The 22,942-nt window shown below is 46.5% G+C and overlaps 8 protein-coding genes across 8 annotated transcripts; 4 read left to right on the top strand and 4 right to left on the bottom strand.

The window, feature by feature from the left end:
* Positions 1–1,040: 1,040 nt before the first annotated feature.
* Pdw03_5314 (Acyl-CoA N-acyltransferase) lies at positions 1,041–1,739 on the bottom strand (the record flags this gene model as incomplete). The annotated part of the gene is made up of 2 exons (XM_014683511.1): positions 1,041–1,095; positions 1,153–1,739. The coding sequence occupies 2 exons, from the start codon at positions 1,737–1,739 to the stop codon at positions 1,041–1,043; spliced, it is 642 nt and encodes a 213-aa protein (XP_014538997.1).
* A 6,402-nt stretch (positions 1,740–8,141) lies between these two features.
* Positions 8,142–9,737, top strand: Pdw03_5313 (S-adenosyl-L-methionine-dependent methyltransferase; the record flags this gene model as incomplete). Its single annotated transcript, XM_014683512.1, has 11 exons — positions 8,142–8,162; positions 8,209–8,261; positions 8,312–8,368; positions 8,425–8,454; positions 8,507–8,548; positions 8,615–8,690; positions 8,747–8,787; positions 8,838–8,863; positions 8,921–9,107; positions 9,177–9,605; positions 9,659–9,737. The coding sequence occupies 11 exons, from the start codon at positions 8,142–8,144 to the stop codon at positions 9,735–9,737; spliced, it is 1,041 nt and encodes a 346-aa protein (XP_014538998.1).
* Positions 9,738–9,945: 208 nt separating this feature from the next.
* Positions 9,946–11,511, bottom strand: Pdw03_5312 (Succinyl-CoA synthetase beta subunit, putative; the record flags this gene model as incomplete). The annotated part of the gene is made up of 7 exons (XM_066101024.1): positions 9,946–10,041; positions 10,091–10,212; positions 10,263–11,017; positions 11,069–11,165; positions 11,222–11,294; positions 11,343–11,417; positions 11,473–11,511. The coding sequence occupies 7 exons, from the start codon at positions 11,509–11,511 to the stop codon at positions 9,946–9,948; spliced, it is 1,257 nt and encodes a 418-aa protein (XP_065957964.1).
* A 1,623-nt stretch (positions 11,512–13,134) lies between these two features.
* On the top strand, positions 13,135–14,274 carry Pdw03_5311 (Lipase, GDSL; the record flags this gene model as incomplete). Its single annotated transcript, XM_014683514.2, has 4 exons — positions 13,135–13,440; positions 13,499–13,590; positions 13,652–14,196; positions 14,249–14,274. The coding sequence occupies 4 exons, from the start codon at positions 13,135–13,137 to the stop codon at positions 14,272–14,274; spliced, it is 969 nt and encodes a 322-aa protein (XP_014539000.2).
* A 1,299-nt stretch (positions 14,275–15,573) lies between these two features.
* Positions 15,574–16,249, top strand: Pdw03_5310 (E3 ubiquitin-protein ligase listerin; the record flags this gene model as incomplete). Its single annotated transcript, XM_014683515.1, has 3 exons — positions 15,574–15,850; positions 15,918–16,022; positions 16,092–16,249. The coding sequence occupies 3 exons, from the start codon at positions 15,574–15,576 to the stop codon at positions 16,247–16,249; spliced, it is 540 nt and encodes a 179-aa protein (XP_014539001.1).
* A 94-nt stretch (positions 16,250–16,343) lies between these two features.
* Pdw03_5309 (Actin-binding protein Fragmin, putative) lies at positions 16,344–17,519 on the bottom strand (the record flags this gene model as incomplete). Its single annotated transcript, XM_014683516.1, has 1 exon — positions 16,344–17,519. One exon carries the CDS (start codon positions 17,517–17,519, stop codon positions 16,344–16,346), a length of 1,176 nt encoding a protein of 391 aa, XP_014539002.1.
* A 918-nt stretch (positions 17,520–18,437) lies between these two features.
* Pdw03_5308 (Nucleotide-binding, alpha-beta plait) lies at positions 18,438–18,929 on the bottom strand (the record flags this gene model as incomplete). Its single annotated transcript, XM_014683517.1, has 4 exons — positions 18,438–18,534; positions 18,597–18,703; positions 18,775–18,847; positions 18,910–18,929. 4 exons carry the CDS (start codon positions 18,927–18,929, stop codon positions 18,438–18,440), a joined length of 297 nt encoding a protein of 98 aa, XP_014539003.1.
* Positions 18,930–20,623: 1,694 nt separating this feature from the next.
* Positions 20,624–22,687, top strand: Pdw03_5307 (V-type ATPase, B subunit, putative; the record flags this gene model as incomplete). The annotated part of the gene is made up of 9 exons (XM_014683518.1): positions 20,624–20,722; positions 20,795–20,879; positions 20,968–20,987; positions 21,064–21,099; positions 21,157–21,318; positions 21,371–21,959; positions 22,029–22,069; positions 22,135–22,312; positions 22,371–22,687. 9 exons carry the CDS (start codon positions 20,624–20,626, stop codon positions 22,685–22,687), a joined length of 1,527 nt encoding a protein of 508 aa, XP_014539004.1.
* Between the last annotated feature and the right edge of the window lie 255 nt (positions 22,688–22,942).

The following is a 22,942-nucleotide window of genomic DNA, read 5'->3' as shown; positions in this document are numbered from 1 at the left end:
TCTTTTCAGATCATATTGTTAGAGATACTAGAGATCTACGATGAATGTAGATGTAACTGGAAATCTCTTGATGCGTTGAGAGAGAGAAACTATCTACATGCTATGACTGAGACTAAGTACTGGGAGCAAACAGTGGGTGGTCACGTGACCTTCCAACACATATCTTCAGTTCTACCGATCAACATAATGGAACTTGAAAGAGATTGTAGAACACTTGAAATGGTATGAAAAAATACTCTGAATTTCTTCTAAATAATGACAAGGTCCGCGCCTTTTAAGCAATCTGTGCGGACAATGCTGACTAAACATCACATATAGTTTATCTGTCTCGGCATGACGCCATTGAGGCATTTGTTCATGTCTCAGGGTGGCACCACACATCTCGACAGAACTTTCTATCTCAATCCAAACTCAAGCCAATGACACAACACCATTCCATAAATCATCAGTCTTACAAATCTCATGAATTTCTCCTCAAGTTGTGACCTCAAATTCCGGAAAGCCTGTTTTCATCTCGTCCTTGGAAACCACAACCTCTTGGCTATCATCAGCTACAAGTTCCGCAATCCACCCACAACCACATCTACTATGACTTCTAGGATTTTAAGTACTCCACGATACTTTCCATACATTTACAGGTGGATTGGAGTATGCGAGAAGAATGTGTTCAGTTATGGAAGAAGGGAAAGGGTTGAATGTTACCAAAGCCAAAGACAGCCCAACATGTCATGCTTGGAGGTTATTTCGTGGAACTAGAACGAGATCCTTGACAAATTCTTTACAAGTTGAGAATAGGGGAGCCCACTTCCGTAATTTCCCGGCGTCACTGACCCCGACCTAGGCAGGGAGAGGGAATTTATCTAAATGATATAGAGGTGTTATGGGGAAACCCCGCCATTCGCGGGTCATTCGTTTGTGTTATCTGAGATGTTTCACTAGCCTAGTGCTTGAGTATGCAATGAATATGAATATGCACTCTCATCTCTCTCCAGGCTATTTTGTTTCTGCACTAACTGGGATTTTTTTTGGCTGACGCCAAGTTACACACTGTCTGTTGGCTCTGGCATTGTCCATTGAAGATAGACAGTATCAATCCTAAAGGAAGCCGTCAGTCGGGCAAATCTATCAGTTCTACCATATTAAGCGACTTACCAATGACCCATCTTTCTCCCAACGTTTTCCAACTGCCCTTTCTCCACAAACCCCCATTTCATGTACCATTTCCGCAGTCTCTCCCCATCAGTGGGAGCCTCAGTGTCATACGGTATGATCGCAATGATATTCTGAACAAGAGAAGTCTTCATAACACCCACAGAGCTACCAAATCCAATCCGTGGAATATCGCCCACTCTTTCCTCACAGTGATGTTCAACTTCACCCTCCTGTACCAGGCGCAAGAGCCTTCTAAGAATAATTGTTCCATAGCCATATTGCTGCTGGTCATAGCGCATGAAGATCGACACCTCAACGGACGGTGCATAGGACAGTAAATGACCACGGAAAGGAGACAAATACGCGTAACCAAGAATTAAATCTGCTCCATCTGGTGTCTTCCGCGTATCAGACACGACGACATAAAATGGAAGGTTTCTTCTCATCAAATCCCGGAGGATGTCCTCATAGTGGGATATCGGTGGTGGGGTAGTCGCAAAAGTGGAACAGCTGTTAACAATGTACCAGTGGTTGATATCCCGAACTTGTGGGATATCGGCCAGAGTAGCGGGGCGATTTGTGATCATTTTTGTACCTAAATGTAAAAATACAGGAATATAAACAGTTAAGGTAAATGTTCGACAGAAGAGATGTAAGACAGACGTTGGCAGACATGTCGAAACTGATGCGGGATGTTAGTTGGATTAGTGTACCCATGTGTACGCTAGCTGTCTCGGGACTGGTGTGTGATTATAGTCCAGCCAATCAAGAGTATAGAAACCAAGAGACGACAACACAGGAGCATTGTCTTGCGACGGCGATCGCAACGATTAGTTCTGTAAATACCGGAGAAAAAGTAGGATAGGATCAACATGCATCCCCTGGTGCCTGTCGCGCGACGGCCATTGTATCATTTGATCTAGTCCCCGGATTTTCATGTTATCATGTTGCTGAGTTTCCTCTTTTTTGTTCATTTTTCAACCCGTGATTTCCGCTTCTCGTTGCATATTACCATGACTTTTGTCCGGGCTACTTCAGAGCACGACGGCAATGAACCGAGTGGTGACAAGGAGAGTGAGGAGAAAAGCCCACACTTCAATGCCCTAGAGACTAGGCCTTGACAAGTCACGCAGCACCAGTGCTACGGCAGCACCAGGCCTTTAGTTCGGTGCTGCAGTACCAAGGCTTAGCAGCACTAGGGACTTGGTTCGGTGCAGTAGTGCTATAGACGACTAACCTCGTGATATATGAGTTGTGTAGAAAAGCTAGTAATTTTAGTGTATTTTATTTATAGTAAACAGGGAATCTAGAAAATATCATAATTAGATTTATTTAATTGTTTACGCTTTATTTAGTCCTCTTGGTAGATATTATTATCTCTCCGACGCTTCCGTTTCCTATATACACCTTTACAACCATCTGCGAGATAGGGGCACCTTTGAGAAAAGGCTCCCAGACTCCCAGACTGTCTCTATTTTAATTGCTTAACCCTTCCGGTGACCGTCCCATGGACGCGCGAAATGCCGAATACACTCGGCCTCCTGATCCATCCCTCCTCCCCCACCAACCTCAATACGCGCGCTAGAAAACGGATGAAAGCACCTAAGGGCCAGCTAGACTGCGGCACGATCCGCAATATCCGCGGATATCCGCAATCCATATCCGCAAAGTGCGGATTTGGATATTTTTTGATATCCAATATCCGCAGCCTTGAGGATTTGGATATGGACCTCATATCCATTGGATATCTGCGGATATCCAATGGATATCAAACAATACAAACATGCCTAGACTCGTGACCTCAAGGGGTATGCATTATTATTATACATTCCTATGTATTTTTCGTGTAATACTTGGTACTCGAGGTTGTTGAATATCACCAGGTAAGTATAATTTCTGACCTCGGTCAGAAATTATGGGTAGACGGTTAAGCACTGCTCTACTTATAGTAGTATACAATTGGAATCTCTGACCACGGTCGCAAATCTAGTCTTTGACCACGGTCAGAAATTCAGTCTATGCTTTTTTGGGGGGTTTTATGAATTTGAATCTTCTAGGACCTATTTGCTATTTACAGATCTAACTGGAAGCCATCTGGTAACCTTGGCTGTTTTCGAATCCGCCCTGAACGACTTGGAATACTCCCATCGACCAGCATCTCTGGAAGCTCATCATCCTCTTCAACAGCCTCGCATGGTCGTTTTTGAGGTTGTTTTCCTTTTGCCCGTCTACATCGCTCAGCCCTATCATCATCCGAGTCATTATCACCGCTCTCAGTGTGCTGGGTAGCCTCGAGTCCAGTCTCTTGATCCTCCTCCTCGTTATCACTGATAGGCTCTAAGACCTCAAGCTGTGGTAATGATCTCCGAGTTTGATCTAGCAAAGCAGCTTCACTTTGAGATAGATGCTCTTTGATAATCTCCAGCTCCTCTTGCCGAAGATCAAAGTTGGTAGCAAACTGATGCAGCATCAGGCCACGGATTGTACTCGGCTTCAATTGACCACGACGGTAATGACAGATATCACGAGCACAATTGAATAGTCGTTCAACACCAGCACCACTAGCAGGGATAGATAGAATGTCCCTTGCTATCCTAGCTAGGGTCGGGAAGCTCTTCTCATCTTCCTTCCAGAAAAGTCGAGGTTTCTGTCGCTCAATTCCACGAGCAAGATATCGTGCAATCTCGTCGTCATCTGGTTTTGTAAGCTCTTCCAATGGCTGGTTCTGGGATGCACAAGCAGCATCAAGATCACAGTCATCATTCTCATCGATGGCTACTCCAGAAGTCTCCAGTACCGCTGGGTCATTAGTATCATGCGTAAGCATCTTCCTATATCGATCGAACTCTCGGCTCAGGACCTCTTGATAACGATTCGCATAATCAATATCGCCCTGCCAATCAGTCGAGGAAAAGTACCGGAGCTTCTTTGATGGAGAGAAGATTGTTGCTAGAGCGTAGATGTCACCATAAGGCTCGTATTCGGTGGCAGTGTAGTACTTGGAGAGCTTTTTCTTTGCTGTTTGGAGTGCCCATAACATCCGTTTCTTCCAGATCACACCTTTATTCTTAAGCTTCGCCTCGGCTGCATCGAGATGAGAGAAAAGCTTATTGTAGATACTGTAGATATTGTGTGCGGTAATATCCTTTGTCTTTGATAGCATCAACGTGAAATCAAAGAAGGGCTTTGTCAGAAGAAGAAGATACTCGACTTGACGCCACTCTTCTTGATCGAGCTTGAAATAAAGATATTGATGATCAGTACAATACTGATCATAGAATGGCTGGAGCTTCTTGGCACGGTTGAGCATCAGAAATGTTGAATTCCATCGTGTCCGAACATCTTGGATTGGAATCAATGCAGGCTCCGGCTGAAGGGCTATAAATGCCTCCCGACGTTGTGGGCTTGCATTAAAAAAGACTGCTAGTCCTCGGATCTTCCATACTTTTATTAGTCTAGCCATTATAAGGATCTAGGGGTAGAAGATATACCTTTTTCAATGTATATGTGATCTGGATACTGCCGGAGGTATTGCGCTTATTCTGGAAAGAGTGGGTTTTTTCCTCGGACCACTCTAACTCGATCTCCTTATTGCTTGGCACTGCCTTAAGCTTCCCAAGAAGCTCATTCAGACTCAGCTGGATCACATGCGCGATGCATGGAACGCGGAAGATTGAGAGATCTGATGAATGCTGAGACTGAAGGTGGTCCTGGACACTCTGCATCAAAGTATTGTTGTTGGTTGCGTTGTCTGTAGTCACTGATAGGACACGATCCGAGATACCATGCTCTGTTAGGATCTGGGTCACGGTTTTACTGAGATTTTCACCAGTATGGGAGCCATGAAGAGGCTCAAAGCCTAGAAGAATCTCACAATAATCCCAGTTATGATCGATAAAGTAACCAGTGATAGCCATAAAGGCCTGCTGGAAAGGAGAAGTCCAGCAATCCAAGGCTATTGATAGCCGACACCCCTCTGGAAGCCTCTGTAGAATCCCCTTCTGGCTATTCTGGATTGTTATATCGAGATGACGTCGAATGGTTCGTGCTGATGGAATTGTAAGTTTAGTGGATGATTGTTGAGCAACCTCTAACATGCGGTGGAATTGGGGGTGTTCGATCACTCGAAAGGGTAGATTTGCAGTCGAAATGAATCTCAGAATAGCATCGGAGAGACGGTCTTGGGTAAATGATATACTAGTGGTACCTGGCTAGATTAAAGCACTCAATGTTAGCTGCTAAATTGTAAAGAACTTAACCACTGTAGTAACGCCAGTTAAGTACCCTGGTTGACATACCATTCTTTTGATAAGCTGGTCGATTCTTAGGCCACTTTTTTTTGAACATGCGCCAGTTTTGAGGTGCGCTGTCATAGGCGAAGAACCAGCACGCCGGAATCTTGGATGGCCAATTGTACAGAGACATGCCTTGCACATAACCTTCGGCTTTCCATTTTTGTCATTCGCAACCTGGTAGAAGCTGTCCCAGATATCCGATTTGCTTTTTGATTCCCATCGAATTGTATTCTTAATATCAGACTGAGATCCATACTCAGTTGTAAGCCACCAACTAACGAATTTATTGCGTACGTCCTCCATGTCATCACATATAGAATCAGATGGATATAAAACCCAGTGCTTTTGAAGGGGAGGTCCAACACGAGTAAGGGATAAGGGCGCAAAAGTTGAACGAGTTAAACGAGTCGGCGATATCGATGGGACCGGTGTTTGGATACCCAAAAAATCAGAGAAGTTGTCAGGATAAATCTGATCAGAAGCTAAATCCACATCCGAATTGGTGAATGAGAACTGTGATTGAGACATTGAGAAGTTAACAATTATAATATATAGTGTAGTAGGGTGCTTAAAAGAACAGAGAAGCTTACATCTAAACTAGTAGAGGTTTTCAGGGCCCCTGAATCAGGGGTAAAGTAAACGTACTAGGATATTCTGACTTAGACTTACTTTCGATATGGTTTACCTAAATGATTGGCTGTATTGTATATTAGTGCGGATAATTGGAGGATATCCTGCGGATCTTAAGGATATCTTGAGGATATCTTGAGGATATCTTGCGGATATTTTGTGGATATTTTGTGGATATCCACAAGATATCCGCAAGACATCGAAACTCGCAAAGTCCGCATTTTGAGAACTTTTATCTCGGGTTTCTCAAGTTCTAGTAGTCAAAACGGATTAAGAAAATAATCAGTAGACAGCTGGGACTCTTAGCTTTTATTTGAGCCTAAAATCGAACGAACTTATCCAATAATAAAGGTTTTGATTTTCCATGTTCTATCTCCTACGAAGTTTATCATAGTTAACAGTAGTTAAATATATATTTCTACATGTAATTTACCACAAAATCGTTAATCTACGGCCACCTTTACATGAAAACGTTGGACTAAGAAAACTACGACACCACCTACAAATACTGTATAAGGAGACCTTCGATACATGTCTATTTCCTAAAATTTCAAAGGGCCGACTGTCGATTGAAGGGGTTGGTTCTGTCAGGACCAAACATGCGTTTATTTCAGTGGTAAGGAAATATTGGTAAGCTGCATTAAGATCATGTGACAGGCTATAAGGGGGAAAGTAAGCGAGAGTTATGCTAGTGCGGATATGGATATAAACTCATATCCGCAGTGCGGATGTGGATATCAACTCATATCCAATATCCGCAAATTGCGGATATAAGGATCGATCTGATATCCATTGGAGCGGATATGCCGCAGTCTAGGTACAGGCAGGGGCAGGCTATTATACAAGACGTAGCTCGAAGAGCTACAACAGGATCTAGAACTGAAGTTCAGATAAACAGGTCGGAGATCACGTGCCGTGATCTTCCTCTAACTAAGCATCACGGTTCGCACCGTGACAACCTACCTCTAGATTAAGAGACTCTGGATCAAGAGACTCTAGATCAAGACATAAACTTAGTTAAACTTCTAAAATATCACCTAATAGTTAGAATCGTATAAAGCGATAGCTAGCGTCTATATAGGGAACGGAAGCGTCGGAGAGATGATGATGTATACACATATACTAAGAGGACTAAATAAAGCGTAAATAATTAAACAAATATGATAATGATTTTTTCTAGATTCCCTGTTTACTGTAATCAAAATACACTAAAGTTACTGGCTTTTCTATATAACTTATGTATATCACGAGGTTAGTCGTGCTTACACTATTTATAGTGCTGTAGCACTCCCGCTGTAGCACTGCAGCACCGAACCAAGTGTCTGGTGCTGCCAAGCCTTAGTGCTGCAGCACCGGTGCTGCGGGACTTGTCAAGACCTAGTGGTGCATCCCCATCTCCAAAAGCCAAGTGTGAAGAGATTATTACGCTTATCGACTTTCATGGCGACGGGATTTTCGGCATTTGCTCCTATCATCCACGCTGCTAGAATCTTCCCTTCTCAGCAGCTGGATCAACAAGCCGGATAATGATATTACTATCTCGGAGAACTCGTCCTCGTTGTCGGAGTCTGATTTTATGCGGTGCGTTCATTTCCCAGAAGAGGCTGCCGTAGGATCGTGCTGATTGGTAACAGACACATTTCCCGGAGTCAGGGAGATGTGGAATCTTTGACATTTGCGGGTCTTCTCACCCAACATATCACATCTCTGTGGTGATTGATGCAACGGTTCATTTTTTATGGAATCCTAGTTGCTTTTCGGTGGAACTATGAAAACCAGCGATGCAAGACAAGGGTGATGTTTATCTAGCAACCTTCCAAAGTGGACAGCGGGCTCGGCAGGGGATCCTCCGGCCCCCGACACGGGCCGATACCCACCTGCCAAATATGGAAAGAGAACAGCTTTGATGTGCATGACAAGGCACACTATAGTTGTCGCTTAGCCCTAACAAAAGTACACCGTTAGAACTAAAATAAGCTTAGCTTGGCCAGATGCATCCGACATCTCCCCGGTTGTCTTGCCACGTTTTTTTCTGTTCTACTCCGTAGTCCAAACTACAAAACTATGGCGGAAAAAATTGTTGTGGTGAGTTTTGAGTCGCAGTTTCTGATATGTTATCTCACACTGGCAGGACTCTGATTACTACACTCTGACGGATGACTGGGAGCCTGAAGACTTTCAGTCGTGAGTTGCTGAAATGATGTCCACAATATTTTGTCTTCTGACAGTCTCAGGGAAACCACATCTATCGCCTCATCAATTGCGAAAGGTCGATTGGAAAATGGCAGACGGTGAGCAAATCAGTTGAAGCAGTGGATACATGCGCCCTTGCTAATAGTACGAGCAGATACCAGGCTCTGAAAGAAGATGACTATTGGTCGGTCGCGATGCTTTACTATAGGATGCTTGAAGCTAATAATGCCACACAGGAGTCCTTCGGATGAACAACAATTTGAGGCTTTTGAGATTGGGTAAATACGCATCTCCCCCCTCGTCTTTCCGTCTGGTTGAAGCAACAACTTATGTGTGATGCTCAGTCATATGATGTTTCTCGTGCTAGATCATGACCGTGAAAACCCTCTCCACCATGCTCCTATTGGCAAATCTCCTCGGGTGAGAGAGTGACCTAAATTTTGGAAATTTTACCCATTGCTAAGAGATACCTCTAGCATATTTTGGACATTGGGACCGGGAAAGGAACATGGGCCATGTAAGTTCCCGCCCAGCCTCTTCAATCGAGTTTCGCTTACACTCACCCAGTGATGTGGCGGATTTGTATCCATCTGGTACGTAATCCATTGCTTCCCCTTTTTCTCCTATCTTGTTTGACTAACAAGCTGCAGCAACTGTCCGTGGCGTCGACATGTTTCCTCCTCCCGTGACATGGATGCCACCCAACTGTGTATTCGAAGTAGACGATATCCTCCAGCAGTGGACCTGGAAAGAGCCATTTGACTTTATCCACATGCGTCAGATGCTGGGGGCATTTGCACCTAAGGGATGGGATCAACTATACAAGCAATGCTACGAGTGAGTCCCCAATCCACACCCTAGCCTATACCTGCCAGAAAACCTATATCTAATCACTACGCTATTCAGTGCTCTCACTCCAGGCGGTTGGATCGAGCAGATCGAACTAGATGTACGAGTTTACAGCGACGACGGCACCCTGAAAGAAGGCGGGGCTCTAGCCACATGGGGAGATAATTTCATCGGCTGCTCCGAACGAGCCTGCCGCTCCCTCCTGACACAGGAGACAATGCGAGGCGCAATGGAGAAGGCTGGGTTTATCGATGTACAGGAAAAGCTGTATAAGATTCCTTTAGGGCCGTGGCCGAGAGAAAATTTTCTCAAGGAAGTCGGGCAGCTTCAATACGCTCACTGGGTTGCTGCGCTAGAGGGCTGGGCGATGTGGTTCCTCACCAAATTCGGTGCGCCCACTCCCTGGACTAAGGAGGAGGTGCAGGTGTATCTGTCCAAGGTTCGAGCGGAGTTAAGGAACCCCCGTACCCATGCTTACGAATACGCGTGAGTTTCTTGTATACCCATAATGCGAGGTTAGATTTGCTGATTGTGTTTAGTCGCCGAGTCTGGGGTAGAAAGCCTACCGCAGAGGAGAAAATGGTTCATCCGCCGATCAAGGTCGAGCCTGGGCTTTAAATTGGTTATGCAGTCCTTAACCGGACTACCACGCATTCCTGCAATTTTGGGGTATGGTCTTGTGTGAAGGCGCGCTTATGGTTTAGAGGATGATTAATATGCACCTGTCTGCTTCGAGTACTGTCGGGCACCTTAGAGGCTATGACATGGCATTAGATACATATAGTGACATGATCAGTGACTGTCTTTCGATTATTGAACCAATTAATTAAACTTCAACCCCGGGTGTTTGCTTCACGATCATCTGGGCAGCATTTTCGAACTCGGCTTCTACAATCAAGTTATCCAACTCGGATCTTTCAATCTACCAATTGAGTTAGCTCGCTCGATAACTACCGGACAGATCTACTGACCAGCTTCAATCCCTTGTCGGAATTCGTACCCTGCAACCGAACCACAACGGGACATTTGAAACCCCCCATCTCAGCAGCAGCAGCAACAATCGCCTCGGCAATCATATCGCATCGTACAATTCCTATCATTGATCAGTAATTCCACTAACCCACTGTTCAAGTGGATGCTCACCCCCATAAATATTTATCAAAATCCCCTTAATCCTCTGATCACTCTTCAAAATCCCCAAAGCCTTCGACAAAGCCTCCTTCGTCGCCGCACCCCCAACATCTAAAAAGTTCGCACATCTCCCCCCCTGCAGACTAATCAGATCATTAGTGGCCATCGCCAACCCAGCCCCATTAACAATGTTCCCTATATTCCCATCAAGTCGCACATAAGAAAGTCCTAATTTTGCCAGCTGATGCTCCTCCTCCTCTTCCGGTGACCTCTTCTCCAACGCAAAGATCTCCTCTTGTCGATACCGCGCCAGGTCATCGAACCCAAACTTGGCATCCAAACAGACAAATTCCCCTTCCTCCGTACGCACCAGGGGATTCAACTCAAGTAGCGTCGCATCTTTCTCCTTGAACAACTTGACCATCTGCACTAAGATCCGGTGTATGTCCTTCATCTCGACATCGGAGAATCCCAGCTCTGCTTGAACATACGCATCGATTTCGTCAGTGATGCCTGTCGAGAGCCCAAAGCAGAGTTTGTGCAGGTTGTCGATGTTCGATTCAATGTCTGTCCCCCCGGACGAGGATATTAATAGCACGGGTGAGGTGTGTTGTCGGTCGAGTATCATTGCGAAGTAGAATTCCTGAGCGATGGCCATGGCTTTGTTGATGTAGAGCTTGTCAACGCGGAGTCCATCCTCTGGTGTTTGCGCCGTGGTTAGGTAGTACCCGAGCATGTTACTGGCGCTTTTAAATGCTTCGCTTGATCTGGGTACGTTAGACCTGGGTCTAGCATGTTTGGGATACGGGGAAACTCACGACTCGACACGTCGGACCCCACTTTTCCCATCGCTGTTGAAGTTACCTTTGCCGCGTCCGCCTGCGAGGACTTGGGCTTTTATCACTGATGGTCCATCTGGTGGAATTTTAGATTTTGACAGGGGAATTTGGAGAGGGTTGGTGCAGACTTACTCATCACGGAGACAACATGCCTTGCTTGCTCTGGGGTTGTAACCAGGAACCCCGGTGGAATTGGTAGTTTGAACTGTGTTGTATTAGCATTAAGGTTACCTTGCATGAAAAGACATCTTACGTCTTGGAGCAGTTTGTGTGACTGGTATTCAAGTAGACTTAGCTGTCTTACTTGGGTTTTGAGGGGCGCATGGTGCTGCACGATGATCAATACATCATTTCAGACCACCTCTCCAGGATGCGACACGAACCCGTTGCAAGGTGTGAGCGATAGAACGCCAAGTAATCATCGTCAATTGTGTGCTTTGCGAGGATATCCACTCCGAATTTCAGTGTGAGGTTGAACTTGTGTCTGTTGGGATTGTTTGGGCGATGACATCAACATATCAGATTAAGCTAGTTCCTGGAGTTGAGTTTCCGAAAGTTTATTTGACATGAGCATTGCTTGACCTCGTATGAATCATCAAATACTCTTTCAATGAAAACAGGGCATTCTGTCCCGAATTAAAACCTATCAAGTAACGGTTAAACAATGCCGAATGGACTCATTGAGTTCTTAACAGCGACCTGAGTCGAGGCTGGCCGTGAAGAGGACGGGGACAAGGATGTGCAACAAGCACTGGACAATAGTGAGATAAATATATCAACCTGACGCAATTTTAAGAAGACAAGCGATCGTTTGTGAACAAAAATGCCCATTTTTCTTACTATATAGACCAGAAGTAATAACGTGGGCATAACTATGTGGCAGAACTCTAATTAGGAAAGCGTGGTCTTGAAGGCGGAGCATCGCTCTGAATATGGTCATGGCTATTTCCATTACCTCCGGATGACAGCAGGTTCGAGTAACTCACTATGCGGAGTATGAATCCAGCAGATGTACCCTCGACTCGCATTAGGTGCGTAACACCTCATGTGTCAAATTAGTATTCCGTATTTCCCCCCCCCCCCCCCAACGGTGCATCCGGTCGCAGCATCCGCTTACAAAAAGTCCGACGAGATCACTGCCGAGGTCATTTGCACAGTGTATTACGGACACTACTCCGTATGAGAATTTAGCCTTCTCTTCCTTTGTAAGAGCCTCCATGCCTCTTCGGAAGACTAAGGCGAGCTTTTCACCGCGACGCAATGGGGCGCATTTTATCCTCTGCGATACGAGACATGCGTTGGATAGCCTCACGCTAAAGTATCGCGCAGCTATTTTACCCGATAGAATGCCCGAGTCACCCAAGAATGCACTATAGTTGGACTTTGCAGGGTTCAATATGTGCCATGGGTCGATGCCCTGGTGTCTCAGGCATAATTTCCGCGGGCGCCCAAGAGGGAACGAGGATGAGCCCGCGACGCTGATTCGTGAGAAGCACTGAGGACGAAACAAGCCTCGCGGGCGTAAAGTCTTGGCTTCTAGACATGCAATAAAAGTAGAGCCTGTAGTTGACAAGGTGAAACCAGCAGCGAATGTGGAGATTACGCCAGTCACACGTGCGTGAAAAAGACCACGAAAAGGGACAGCTGATGCCTTGCGTAGGCTAAACCCAATTGGGAACGGTAAATACTGTGTGCGACCAGCCTGCAATGAAACATCTTCCTGTCTGTGTACTCCGTACGGAGCAGATTTTTTTAATTTCAAGCCCTAGCGACTGAGTTGACAACTGGGGTTTAAGTCAAAGTGACTCAGAGATCAGGGGCACTTGAAAGGTTGGTATCTGAGCGAGGCTTAGAGAGGCCCAGCCACCCAGTGGGCCTAAAGTAGCTTACGCAAAACCCACCAGCAAATCAAGAGCCTTTGAGTACGCATTTGATCACTGGGATCTGACGTTAGATTTGGGTCAGATGGTGAATATAAGAACATGGGGATTCCCGGTTTGATGTTTTGATGTTTTTGCAAAATTCCCTCCCAGTCACCGGTCACCATGAGGCAGTCGACACCCATTTTCTGGGTTGTCCAGGCTTGTCTAATATGGCTGACAGTGGTATCGGCATCACCGATGATCTCTGATGATACTGTGGTGTCTTCGGACTCCAATGTCTCTGAGCTTCAAGCTCCGAACACAAAGCCGTTTGCGCTACGAGTTCTGCCCCTCGGTGCTTCTATTACCATGGGATACAAATCGGAAGATGGAAATGGATATCGGAAATGGATTCGACAACAATTGCGCTATGCTGGGTGGGAGGTTGATATGGTGGGCACTATGAAGAGTGGCACCATGCACGATAATGTGAGACGTCCGACTCTTGCTTGACCTGTTTTAAAGAATTTATTTTGACTCTTTCTAGGACCACGATGGACACATCGGCTGGAGAATCGATCAAATAGCTTCCCATGCCAAGCTGATCATCCCACAACAACCTAATCTAATTCTTCTCAAGTAGGTCTCCAACTGATGGTGCAAACACCCATCTCTTTGCATGCTGACATTTTTCCCACAGCGCTGGCACAAATGATGCTCTACAAAATTACAAAGTAGCCACCGCGGGCCAGCGGATGGACTCTCTCCTAACATACCTCTTCGACAACATCCCCAACACAACCATCATCTTATCAACCCTCACATTCAACGGAAAGAAGCCTCAATTGAGCACAGAAATCAGCACGCAATACCTAGAACTTGCAGCGAAACGCCGAGCGCGAAACGAAAGTCTCGTCCTCGCTGATATGAGCACTTTCATTCGGTGGAAGCAACTCGTCGACAATATTCATCCGACAGCCGCTGGCTACGAGGAAATGGCATCGGTGTGGTGGGCAGCCATTCAACAAGCTGAGAAGGAAGGCTTTCTCAAGGCGCCAAATCCCACCACTATGAGTACTGCTACTATCAGCAAGGCCCGTGAAAAGCAACTCGATGATAGCACTGCTGATCCGAGTCTGCCCGCATATACGGCCCCGCCTCAGCCTACGATAAAAAAGCTTAGTAGCGGCTCATATCGATCACACCACTGGTATCTGTGGGCCGTTGTATTCCAGATGATTACGAGTACGTTCGAGTTCCTCCCATGTATGTCTGTGGCATGGCTAACCTTGTCTAGCATGCATTGTTTTCTCTTATGTATGATATGAACTGCAACACACCATCCAAAATAGCGAAAAAAAGTTAAAAAAATTTGCTAAATCATCCATCCCAAACCCCAGCGGTCACACGTAAAGGCTACCGAGGTAAACAAAGCCAGGCCATACCTCCAAGTACCTCCCAAGTTACCAACCCCTTCAAAACCCAACTCCGTTTAAGACAAGCAAAAGTCCTCCTTATAAGCACAAAACGGTCCCCACCCATCTTCATCCATAAACCTAAAAGACCTCCTTTCCACGCACCCTAACAACCACCCGTACAAACTCACTATACCCCTGATTAAACCCCACAGAAAACGTATCCCCTTCCTCCCAAACCTCTCCTTACATCTCTCCGGAATCTTCATATCAAGTCTGTATCACAGTCTCTCTCATTCTCCAAAGCAATCCAAGGACCGCAAACCACCTCGTATGAAAGAACCCCATATTCTCGCGGCAACTCTCCGCCCATCCACGCTAGGGCGTGTCGTTAAGATAACCCGTGCGTCGAGGTATATTTCTACTAAACCAGACAAGAAGACAATAGCCGGAGATTAAAGTGTGGAGTTGTTTATGCCGTGTTGCGGTTTCTTTGGAGTTTGTGGCTATGATGAGGGGTTCTTGTTCTTGGCGTGGGTGTGGGGGATTGCTTGGACCATGTGCAACCAGGTGTTTTAAACAGGTATAGTTGTGCCAAGGTAGATTGGAGGGATAATGTTGCTGTACGGAGAAGGTCGACGCCCATTACGAGGCCTTTTTTTTTTAACTCAGACGTCGGCCTTTGGGATTTTATTTGAGGGCGGATTTGCTTGGGAATGGTGGCCTAGGCTACGAGGGTGAATGAACAGATAACCATGTAGAAGGTTGAGGCTGAATCTAACGTCCGATCAGGAAGGGTCCTGGCTCGTTAGGCGTGTAGTTATTCCTGTGTAAAGATCTATGATCACTTCTACGCTTCAATTCTATTCCAGCTCTATCACATAGAAGGTGTATGACCGACGGGGCGTCTTATTGCAAGTTCTGGCTTTGAGACTGAGGTCGAGATATGGTTGACAGCAATGGGTTTACCCCGAGGCCCCCCAACAATGTGTTCACTCTGACGATCTAGGGCGAGGAGGTAATGCAATAATCCTCCCTGCTTTCTCCATACAATCTTCGAAGTTGAGCTTCCAAGCTGGGTTCCGACCTTAAAAATCATGACGTCACCACCTGACCTCCAAGGTTTGAAAGCTTCAGACCTAATTATTTCAAGGTCTACACTTTGATACCTCTTGCAAAACCCCTTATCCGATCCATATACTCCAAAATGTCCGAATCCTTCGCCATTCTCCGCCAACGCCGCTCCGACGAGCTAGCCAAGCTCGCCGACGAGCATCTTCAACACGACCTCCACTCCGCCGACCGCGACAAGCTCAACGCAGCCGCATCTTCAATTTCTCTATGGACAACAGTTGGTTCTGCGGTCGGTGTGAGTCTCGGTGTTCTAACTGCCATCCGATTGCGTAGCACACGCAAGGCGTTCTTCTCTGCCATTCGTGCGCAGGAGAGACCGACCAAGGTTGTTTTTGAAGATGGAAGGACTGGTATGTCTTTTTCTTTGCCGGGTTGGTGGTTAAGAAGAAAGGTGGTGTAATTGATTTGCGTGTTTAGAGTCTATTCCTGACCTCACGCCGTTGTTGAAGCCTACTACTTTGGGTGATGTCGCGACGTATTTTTTTGCCAGCGCTGGCGGGTTGTTTTTAGGTGGAGAGCTGGGTAAGATATTCGACGATGTGATGATTGGGGGTTGGTGGAATTTTTGCTAACTGGAACTCTTCCATGTAGGCTTTGCTGGTGGTGTGGCAAAGGGGACGAGTAGTATAAACGCGGATCCAGAGAGCAAGAAGAGAATTGAAGCTGCGTTTAGGAGATTCCGGTCTGATGTGCTGCGGAAACAAGCCGATGCGTTGGACAAAGGGGAGAATGATTATAGTTTGATCTAAGATGACTAGCATGGATCTTGTATCCTAAGGTGAAATGTGGATGAATAGTACGATCATGATCATATTGCCTCATTACTATGGTATATGTACAATTCTAAGCCTCCAAGGCCTTCAAGAATGCCGGGCTCTCATGGCCTTGCGAAACCTTCGAAATTGGCGTGAGATACGCCTCAGAAGATTGGCTCTCCTGAATCTTCTGAACATAGAACTGCGCAACCTTGAGCCACATGGCCTTCTCCCTCGCACTAGCTCCAGACCCCTGCCAAACCCAGACCCGGTTCCCAGTATCATAAAGGAAAACATCCTTCCCATCCAAGTCAGACCGATCAACCCGTCCCCCACCCTTAACAACATCAAAAGACAACGTCCCAGACGCATCACTGAGTCTGAAAAGCCCGCGCGGCCGAGAACTTTCATCACCACCCTTCTTTGCAAACCTTCCAGGTCTCGGTGCCTCCAAAGTAGACGGAGCGACATCCCTCCCACCCAACAAGTCAACAAAGATCTTCGACCTGGGTTCAAGTTGTGACAGAACCTCAACATCAACATGCTTCGCCTGCGTCATATCATTAACCACCTGCGCCGCCTTCGCCTTCTCCATCGGACTACACTTCTTCCCCTGCCAAACCCAAATCTTATCTCCCTTATCCAAAACAAAGACATCATTCTCATCCAGACTCTTCCATGTAGGTTCGACCTCATACACGATCAACGAGTCAACACGCGCAATACCGGGGTGTTTGAAGATGCGCAGAAGCGTAGTCACCTCCAGCCGTTCCTCAGGCTCGACATGTGTGAAACCGGAACGCACACCACCAGACCGGATCGAGTAGTTCCGGAACAGAGCGAGGAACTCGTCAGAGGGGTGCTCCTGAACCTCGCGGTATTGTGTAGCAGCGCCATGAAGGAACTCGTCCAACTCAAACGTCTTGTAAGCCGCGACACCTGCTTCATCCTGAGTTGTCTTACTGCCAAGCCAGAAAAAGATGTCGTGGCCGAGCTTGTCGTCGCCGACTTTGTAGGTGTGTAGCACGATAAAGCTGTCACCGTCGTAGAATTGCCCGGTTTGTTCTTTCGGCCAGGGGATAACTTGGAAGTTCTCGATGCGCCAGGTTGTAAGGCCGGGTGCTTGGTCGATGCTTTGCCAGGCAGGTTCGGTGAGGGCTGAGGTGTATTTCACGCGGTGGTCAAGGTCGCTGCCGATTAGCTCCACGTTGCTGTCTTTGATGTCGTATTCTTTCGGGTGGACGAGGCCTTCGTGGGGTGCCATGATTTTGGATTGGTATACTGTGATGTGGGTGCTGTGCAGAGTTGAAGATGTTGATGTTGATAAAGTGAACAAGTAAGATGTGGCGGTGGGTCCAGGCGGCTGAGCCGCGGGGCATCACTTTTGGAAGCAATTGGCCAATGACGTCGGTAATGTTCAAGATACTATTTTTAGTCAGTGTAACAGAGTAATGAATCTATGTTTTACATGAGGCTCAAAGTTGTGGCAGGGGGCTTAGGATAAGTGATTCTCATGGGAGGCCTTTGACCCGCTCTCGTGGCATGCCTAGAGACAACTTTTTTTCCGTAGCTTGGCTTCATCCGAGTCGGATTTTGCAAGAAAATGGACTAGCTACAGATTGGATAAGAAGACGAGTGTATATCTCAAGCAGCGAACGTTTAGCTGTGGACAACTTTCGAAGTCAACGACCCGATGAGATTTTGAACTTTTTTAGGGCGGAGCCGAAAATTTCCTGTGCAAGAGGACACGTAGCATTGTGTATTCCGCCTTGTTCTATTTCCAATTGCTACACTGGGGCGATACCTCTAAATGAAAGGATGTCCTCCGTATAAGATGCTACATTGTGACCAATAGTTTGAACAGAAGTCTAGCCTCATGGCAGCCTTACATCGAGTTGGGCACAACAATTGTGAAAATTTTACCCCCAAAAAAAAAGTTCAAAAATGGTTTGTGTATCAGTGCACGAATCGATCGGCCCTGAATAAATTTCCAAATGTCCTTGAGGTATAACACCGAGGGAAAATACTATCTACTTCTTGAGTAACTCTAGTAACTGCCTTGTGAGCTGTGACTGATTTCTCAGGGCACACAAAGCACCGTTACCAACGCTAAGCGTCAATATGTCACGTTTTTCTCGTTCTGCATAACCATCGCGCACTTTTTCGGGTCACTGATCAACGTTTACCAGCGGCCACCACCGGCACCACCGTTACCACCCCCGAAGCCACCGCTGGGGCGGGCGTTGGCGAGGTTGACGCGGATGCGACGACCATCGAGGCTAGATTAGGGTTAGCAACTTACGTTTCGAGTTAATCGGGAGGGGAGGGGTTGAAAACATACTCCTGCTCGTTGAGAGCGTTGATGGCGGCCTCGGCCTCCTCAGCGGAAGAGAAGGTGACGAAACCGAATCCACGGGAGCGACCAGTCTCACGGTCAACCATGACGATCTGAAAAAGATGAAAATATTAGTGTCCGTGCTCCGAAGCGAAAATCGGAATTTTTGGAATTTTTCACGTACAGAGTCGACAATGTTGCCGAACTCACCGAAGGCCGCGCGCAGCGACTCGTCGCTGGTGTGCCATGAAAGGTTTCTAGTAAGGTTGTCAGTATAAATCGTCACCTCCGCATCAAGATTTGATGGGTTTTGACATACCCGACGTAGATCTTGGACATTTTGAAAGAAAGTGGGAGTCACGAGGTGTTGATGAAGAGAATTAAAAGATGCGGGGCATCTGAGGAGATATAGGGCCTTCGTGGCGGTGAGAGGCAAAATTCATTCGCCCCGCGTAAACCGTGAGCACGCATTTGAAGGGGGCGAAAGAGCAAACTCTACGTGGGACCTAAGTCATTCAATCCCGTTTTCTATTTTATCCTACTTCTGAGCATTCTTTCAATTTACTTTTCATCAATACAACCCCCCCAACATAGGTCGTTATAAGGCATCTGGTCTATTTTGACGCAATGGCAGAATTTCTGTAGCGACAAACAATGGCCTGACAGCATCTGGAACCCAACAGAACTATGGCCCTGGCTGCTGCATTGACCAACATACGATCATGATCAGGTTTCATGAAGATGGACCATGCATCCGAGCAGTAATGGAGCCACAACGCCACCATCTAAACTAAGGTGGGATTTTGAAGAGGCACAGAAGTGGATATGGGTCAAGTCAATCTTGCATGCGACTTCCAATTGAAGATACCTGCATGCTTAAAAATAACCCAGCTATTCTAGAGCGTTTTGTAATGTGTCTATATATCTCTGTATAAAAGGGGCCAGAACAACACCAAATAGTGAGGATCCGCTGCCCTCCAACCACGATCTTACCACAGCACGAGAAGACCTCCGAATCCCCACTCTGTAGTCGCATATCCTCAGATTAAGATTTTAACAATCTACATTCAGCAAGTAACTCTTCCATCATGTGCTTCATCCGTTTTAAGAATGTGTCACATTTGACAATACCATCTTCAAAAATCCATGTTCGTTGTTTGTTCATCGCCTTGGGTTATTATATCGGCTTAATCTACTTCTAAGAGTCAAGCATGATCAAAGAGGTCTTTCTTCGTCCGACTACTTTATCAGTCTGCCAGTGACCTTCCCATGTTCTTCTCCATCGTATGAGGTCAGTTTTTGATACTTGAGAATGATAAGTTCCATCGAAATGAGTTGGTGTCTGAGATGGCGGATCAAACGGTGGCGATTTTAATGGCAATCTTGTCATTCGATACAGCCCACGAAGAGGCTTAATTGAAAGATCGAGACAGATCAACAATTTGTCCTTGCTATCCATATTTCGGACTACAATTCGCGTAGCTATATATATACACCTGAGATTGAGCGATACATTAGCGAACAGATTGGAAATTCTCACGTGAGTGTGATTGTGCGTCATTGATCATATCCTACCAGACTCAAAATTTCCTCAGCAAAGCGTGTTATAGTATAAATATTTCGAGGGTATTTCTAAAAGTCTGCGCCGCGTTGAAATTCTGTCGTGCTAAGGCATGCCCGCAGATATCGTTCTCTTTTCCGGCCAACTAGGCCTTGAGCAGCTAGTGGGTTCTAAACTGGAATCAGAGTCACTTAGAGCCATAATAGAAAAAAAAAATGGTCAATTGACATATTTTCATGGTGATCCAAATACCTCTTGCGAGAACCGAAATTCCCTATAGCACTAACCCAAACAAGTGCTGGGACCCCTCTCGGGAGGTCATCCGCCAACCTTGAAAGGCGTACGCTATCACGTGCCGCGTCACCGCCCGATCTCCGGCAAACAGCGTGGCCAGCTCATTTCACCGTACTCGGCTCCTATCCGACCCTTTATCATCTCGCGCCCTGCTAGTTGACGATCTGATTCACTCGCCATGCCAGGGTTCATCGACCCCCGAATGACCAACGTCAAGCCCCGCATCCGCTACAACACCATTGGAGGCATTAACGGACCGCTGGTCGTCCTGGACAATGTGAGACCTTTGGGGACAGTCCGGCACAAGGAATGGAGCTATGGGCTAATAGAATGTTGTACCGCGATATAGGTCAAATTTCCCCGCTACAATGAAATTGTATCGCTGACACTGCCCGATGGCACGGAGCGTTCTGGTCAAGTATTGGAGGCCAGAGGTGAGCTCCCCGACCTGTTATGGCACTTGTGTACCTACTATAAGCTTCCCATAAAATAGTCTGCTGATCTTGGCGATGTTCACTATAGGAAACCGAGCTATTGTGCAGGTATGAACCGAGATGAATGCCGTTTCGATCGATTAAATCGTGATGGATGGACATTAATAGCACACTGGGTTTTTAGGTGTTTGAGGGCACTTCGGGTGTTGATGTGAAGAAGGTCAGAAACCTTGCGAGAAAACTTCTTGCTTAAAGAGTTACTGACAACTGGAATTAGACGAAAGTCGAGTTCGCTGGTCATAGTTTGAAGCTTGGGGTGTCCGAGGATATGCTAGGTCGTGTGTTCGATGGTTCAGGACGTGCTATCGACAAGGGCCCCAAAGTGCTTGCGGAAGACTACTTGGATATTAATGGCCAGCCTATTAACCCCTACACCCGGGTAAATGCTACCTCTAACTTTACAGACAATATAAGCTAACGCATTTCCCTAGGTCTATCCCGAGGAGATGATCTCTACTGGTATCTCTGCTATTGACACTATGAACTCAATTGCTCGTGGTCAGAAGATTCCTATCTTCTCTGCCGCCGGTCTTCCTCATAATGAGATCGCATCGGCCATTGCCAGACAAGCAAGTCTAGTCAGGCCTACCAAGGATGTCCATGATGGCCACGAGGAGAACTTCTCCATTGTTTTTGCTGCTATGGGTGTTAATATGGAGACCGCTCGATTCTTTACTCGCGAGTTCGAAGAAAACGGAAGTATGGAGCGTACCACTCTCTTCTTGAACTTAGCCAACGATCCGACTATCGAGCGTATTATTACTCCCCGCCTGGCTTTAACGACTGCTGAATACTACGCCTACCAACTCGAGAAGCACGTCCTTGTTATCATGACTGATCTTTCGGCTTATTGTGATGCTCTACGAGAAGTCTCCGCTGCCCGTGAAGAAGTCCCTGGCCGCCGTGGTTATCCCGGTTACATGTATACAGATTTGGCGAGTATCTACGAGCGTGCTGGTCGTGTTGAGGGTCGAAATGGTTCTATTACTCAGATCCCTATCTTGACTATGCCTAACGATGGTATGAGCTCCCCTCTCCTTATCTTAGACCTTGTTCTTGCTAAGCTAACGTCTTCCTCCTTCTACAAAGACATCACGCATCCGATCCCCGATTTGACAGGCTACATCACGGTTCGTTGAAAAGATGAAGCCCGCTTTCTCGTTCCGAAGAGATCAGCGACTAACATTCTATGTAGGAGGGGCAAATTTTCATTGACCGTCAATTGGCTAACAAGGGCGTATACCCACCGATCAACGTTCTGCCGTCCCTTTCTCGCCTTATGAAATCTGCTATTGGCGAGGGTCGCACGCGCAAGGATCATTCAGATGTGTCTAACCAGCTTTATGCGAAGTACGCTATCGGTCGTGATGCTGGTAAGTTTTTCTCTCTACCCTCGTCATCTTCAGTATTCTAACGGGATTTACCATGTAGCCGCTATGAAGGCTGTCGTTGGTGAAGAAGCCCTCTCTGCCGAAGACAAACTGTCTCTGGAGTTCCTGGAAAAGTTCGAGCGTACATTTATTAGCCAATCTTCCCACGAGTCCCGCACCATCTTCGAGTCTCTGGACATCGCCTGGAATCTACTCCGAATTTACCCAAGGGAGCTCCTTAACCGTATGCCCAAGCGTACTCTTGATGAGTTCTACGCCCGTTCCGCTCGCAAGATTGCTAGTAAGGATACCCGCGACAACTCGGGCGACGAGCAAGATACCACAGCGCAGCAAAGTACCAACCTCATTGATGCGTAATCTTGCTACAGGATTGTTTGGGGTATTCCAATGCCAAGTATGAGACTAGCTCATACAAGGCAACTTCTCTCTCTCTTTAACAGACTTATCATCTCACTTCACACCTTTAAAAATGTCTTATATCTCGTAGGCCTTCTATCTCGGAGCCTGCATGAAAACTCTGATTAGATTAGTGTTTGGGTGGCTGTAACTAACCGATGCATATATACCCTCTTTCCTATTGCATCTACTCTGAGAAGCCCGGAGAAGAGAGAG

The sequence above is a fragment of the Penicillium digitatum genome, chromosome 6 (genome assembly GCF_016767815.1).
Source record: "Penicillium digitatum chromosome 6, complete sequence".
In the NCBI taxonomy this organism is placed as follows: domain Eukaryota; kingdom Fungi; phylum Ascomycota; class Eurotiomycetes; order Eurotiales; family Aspergillaceae; genus Penicillium; species Penicillium digitatum.
Note: the sequence above shows the minus strand (reverse complement) of the source record. Positions and strands in the feature narration are given on the sequence as shown.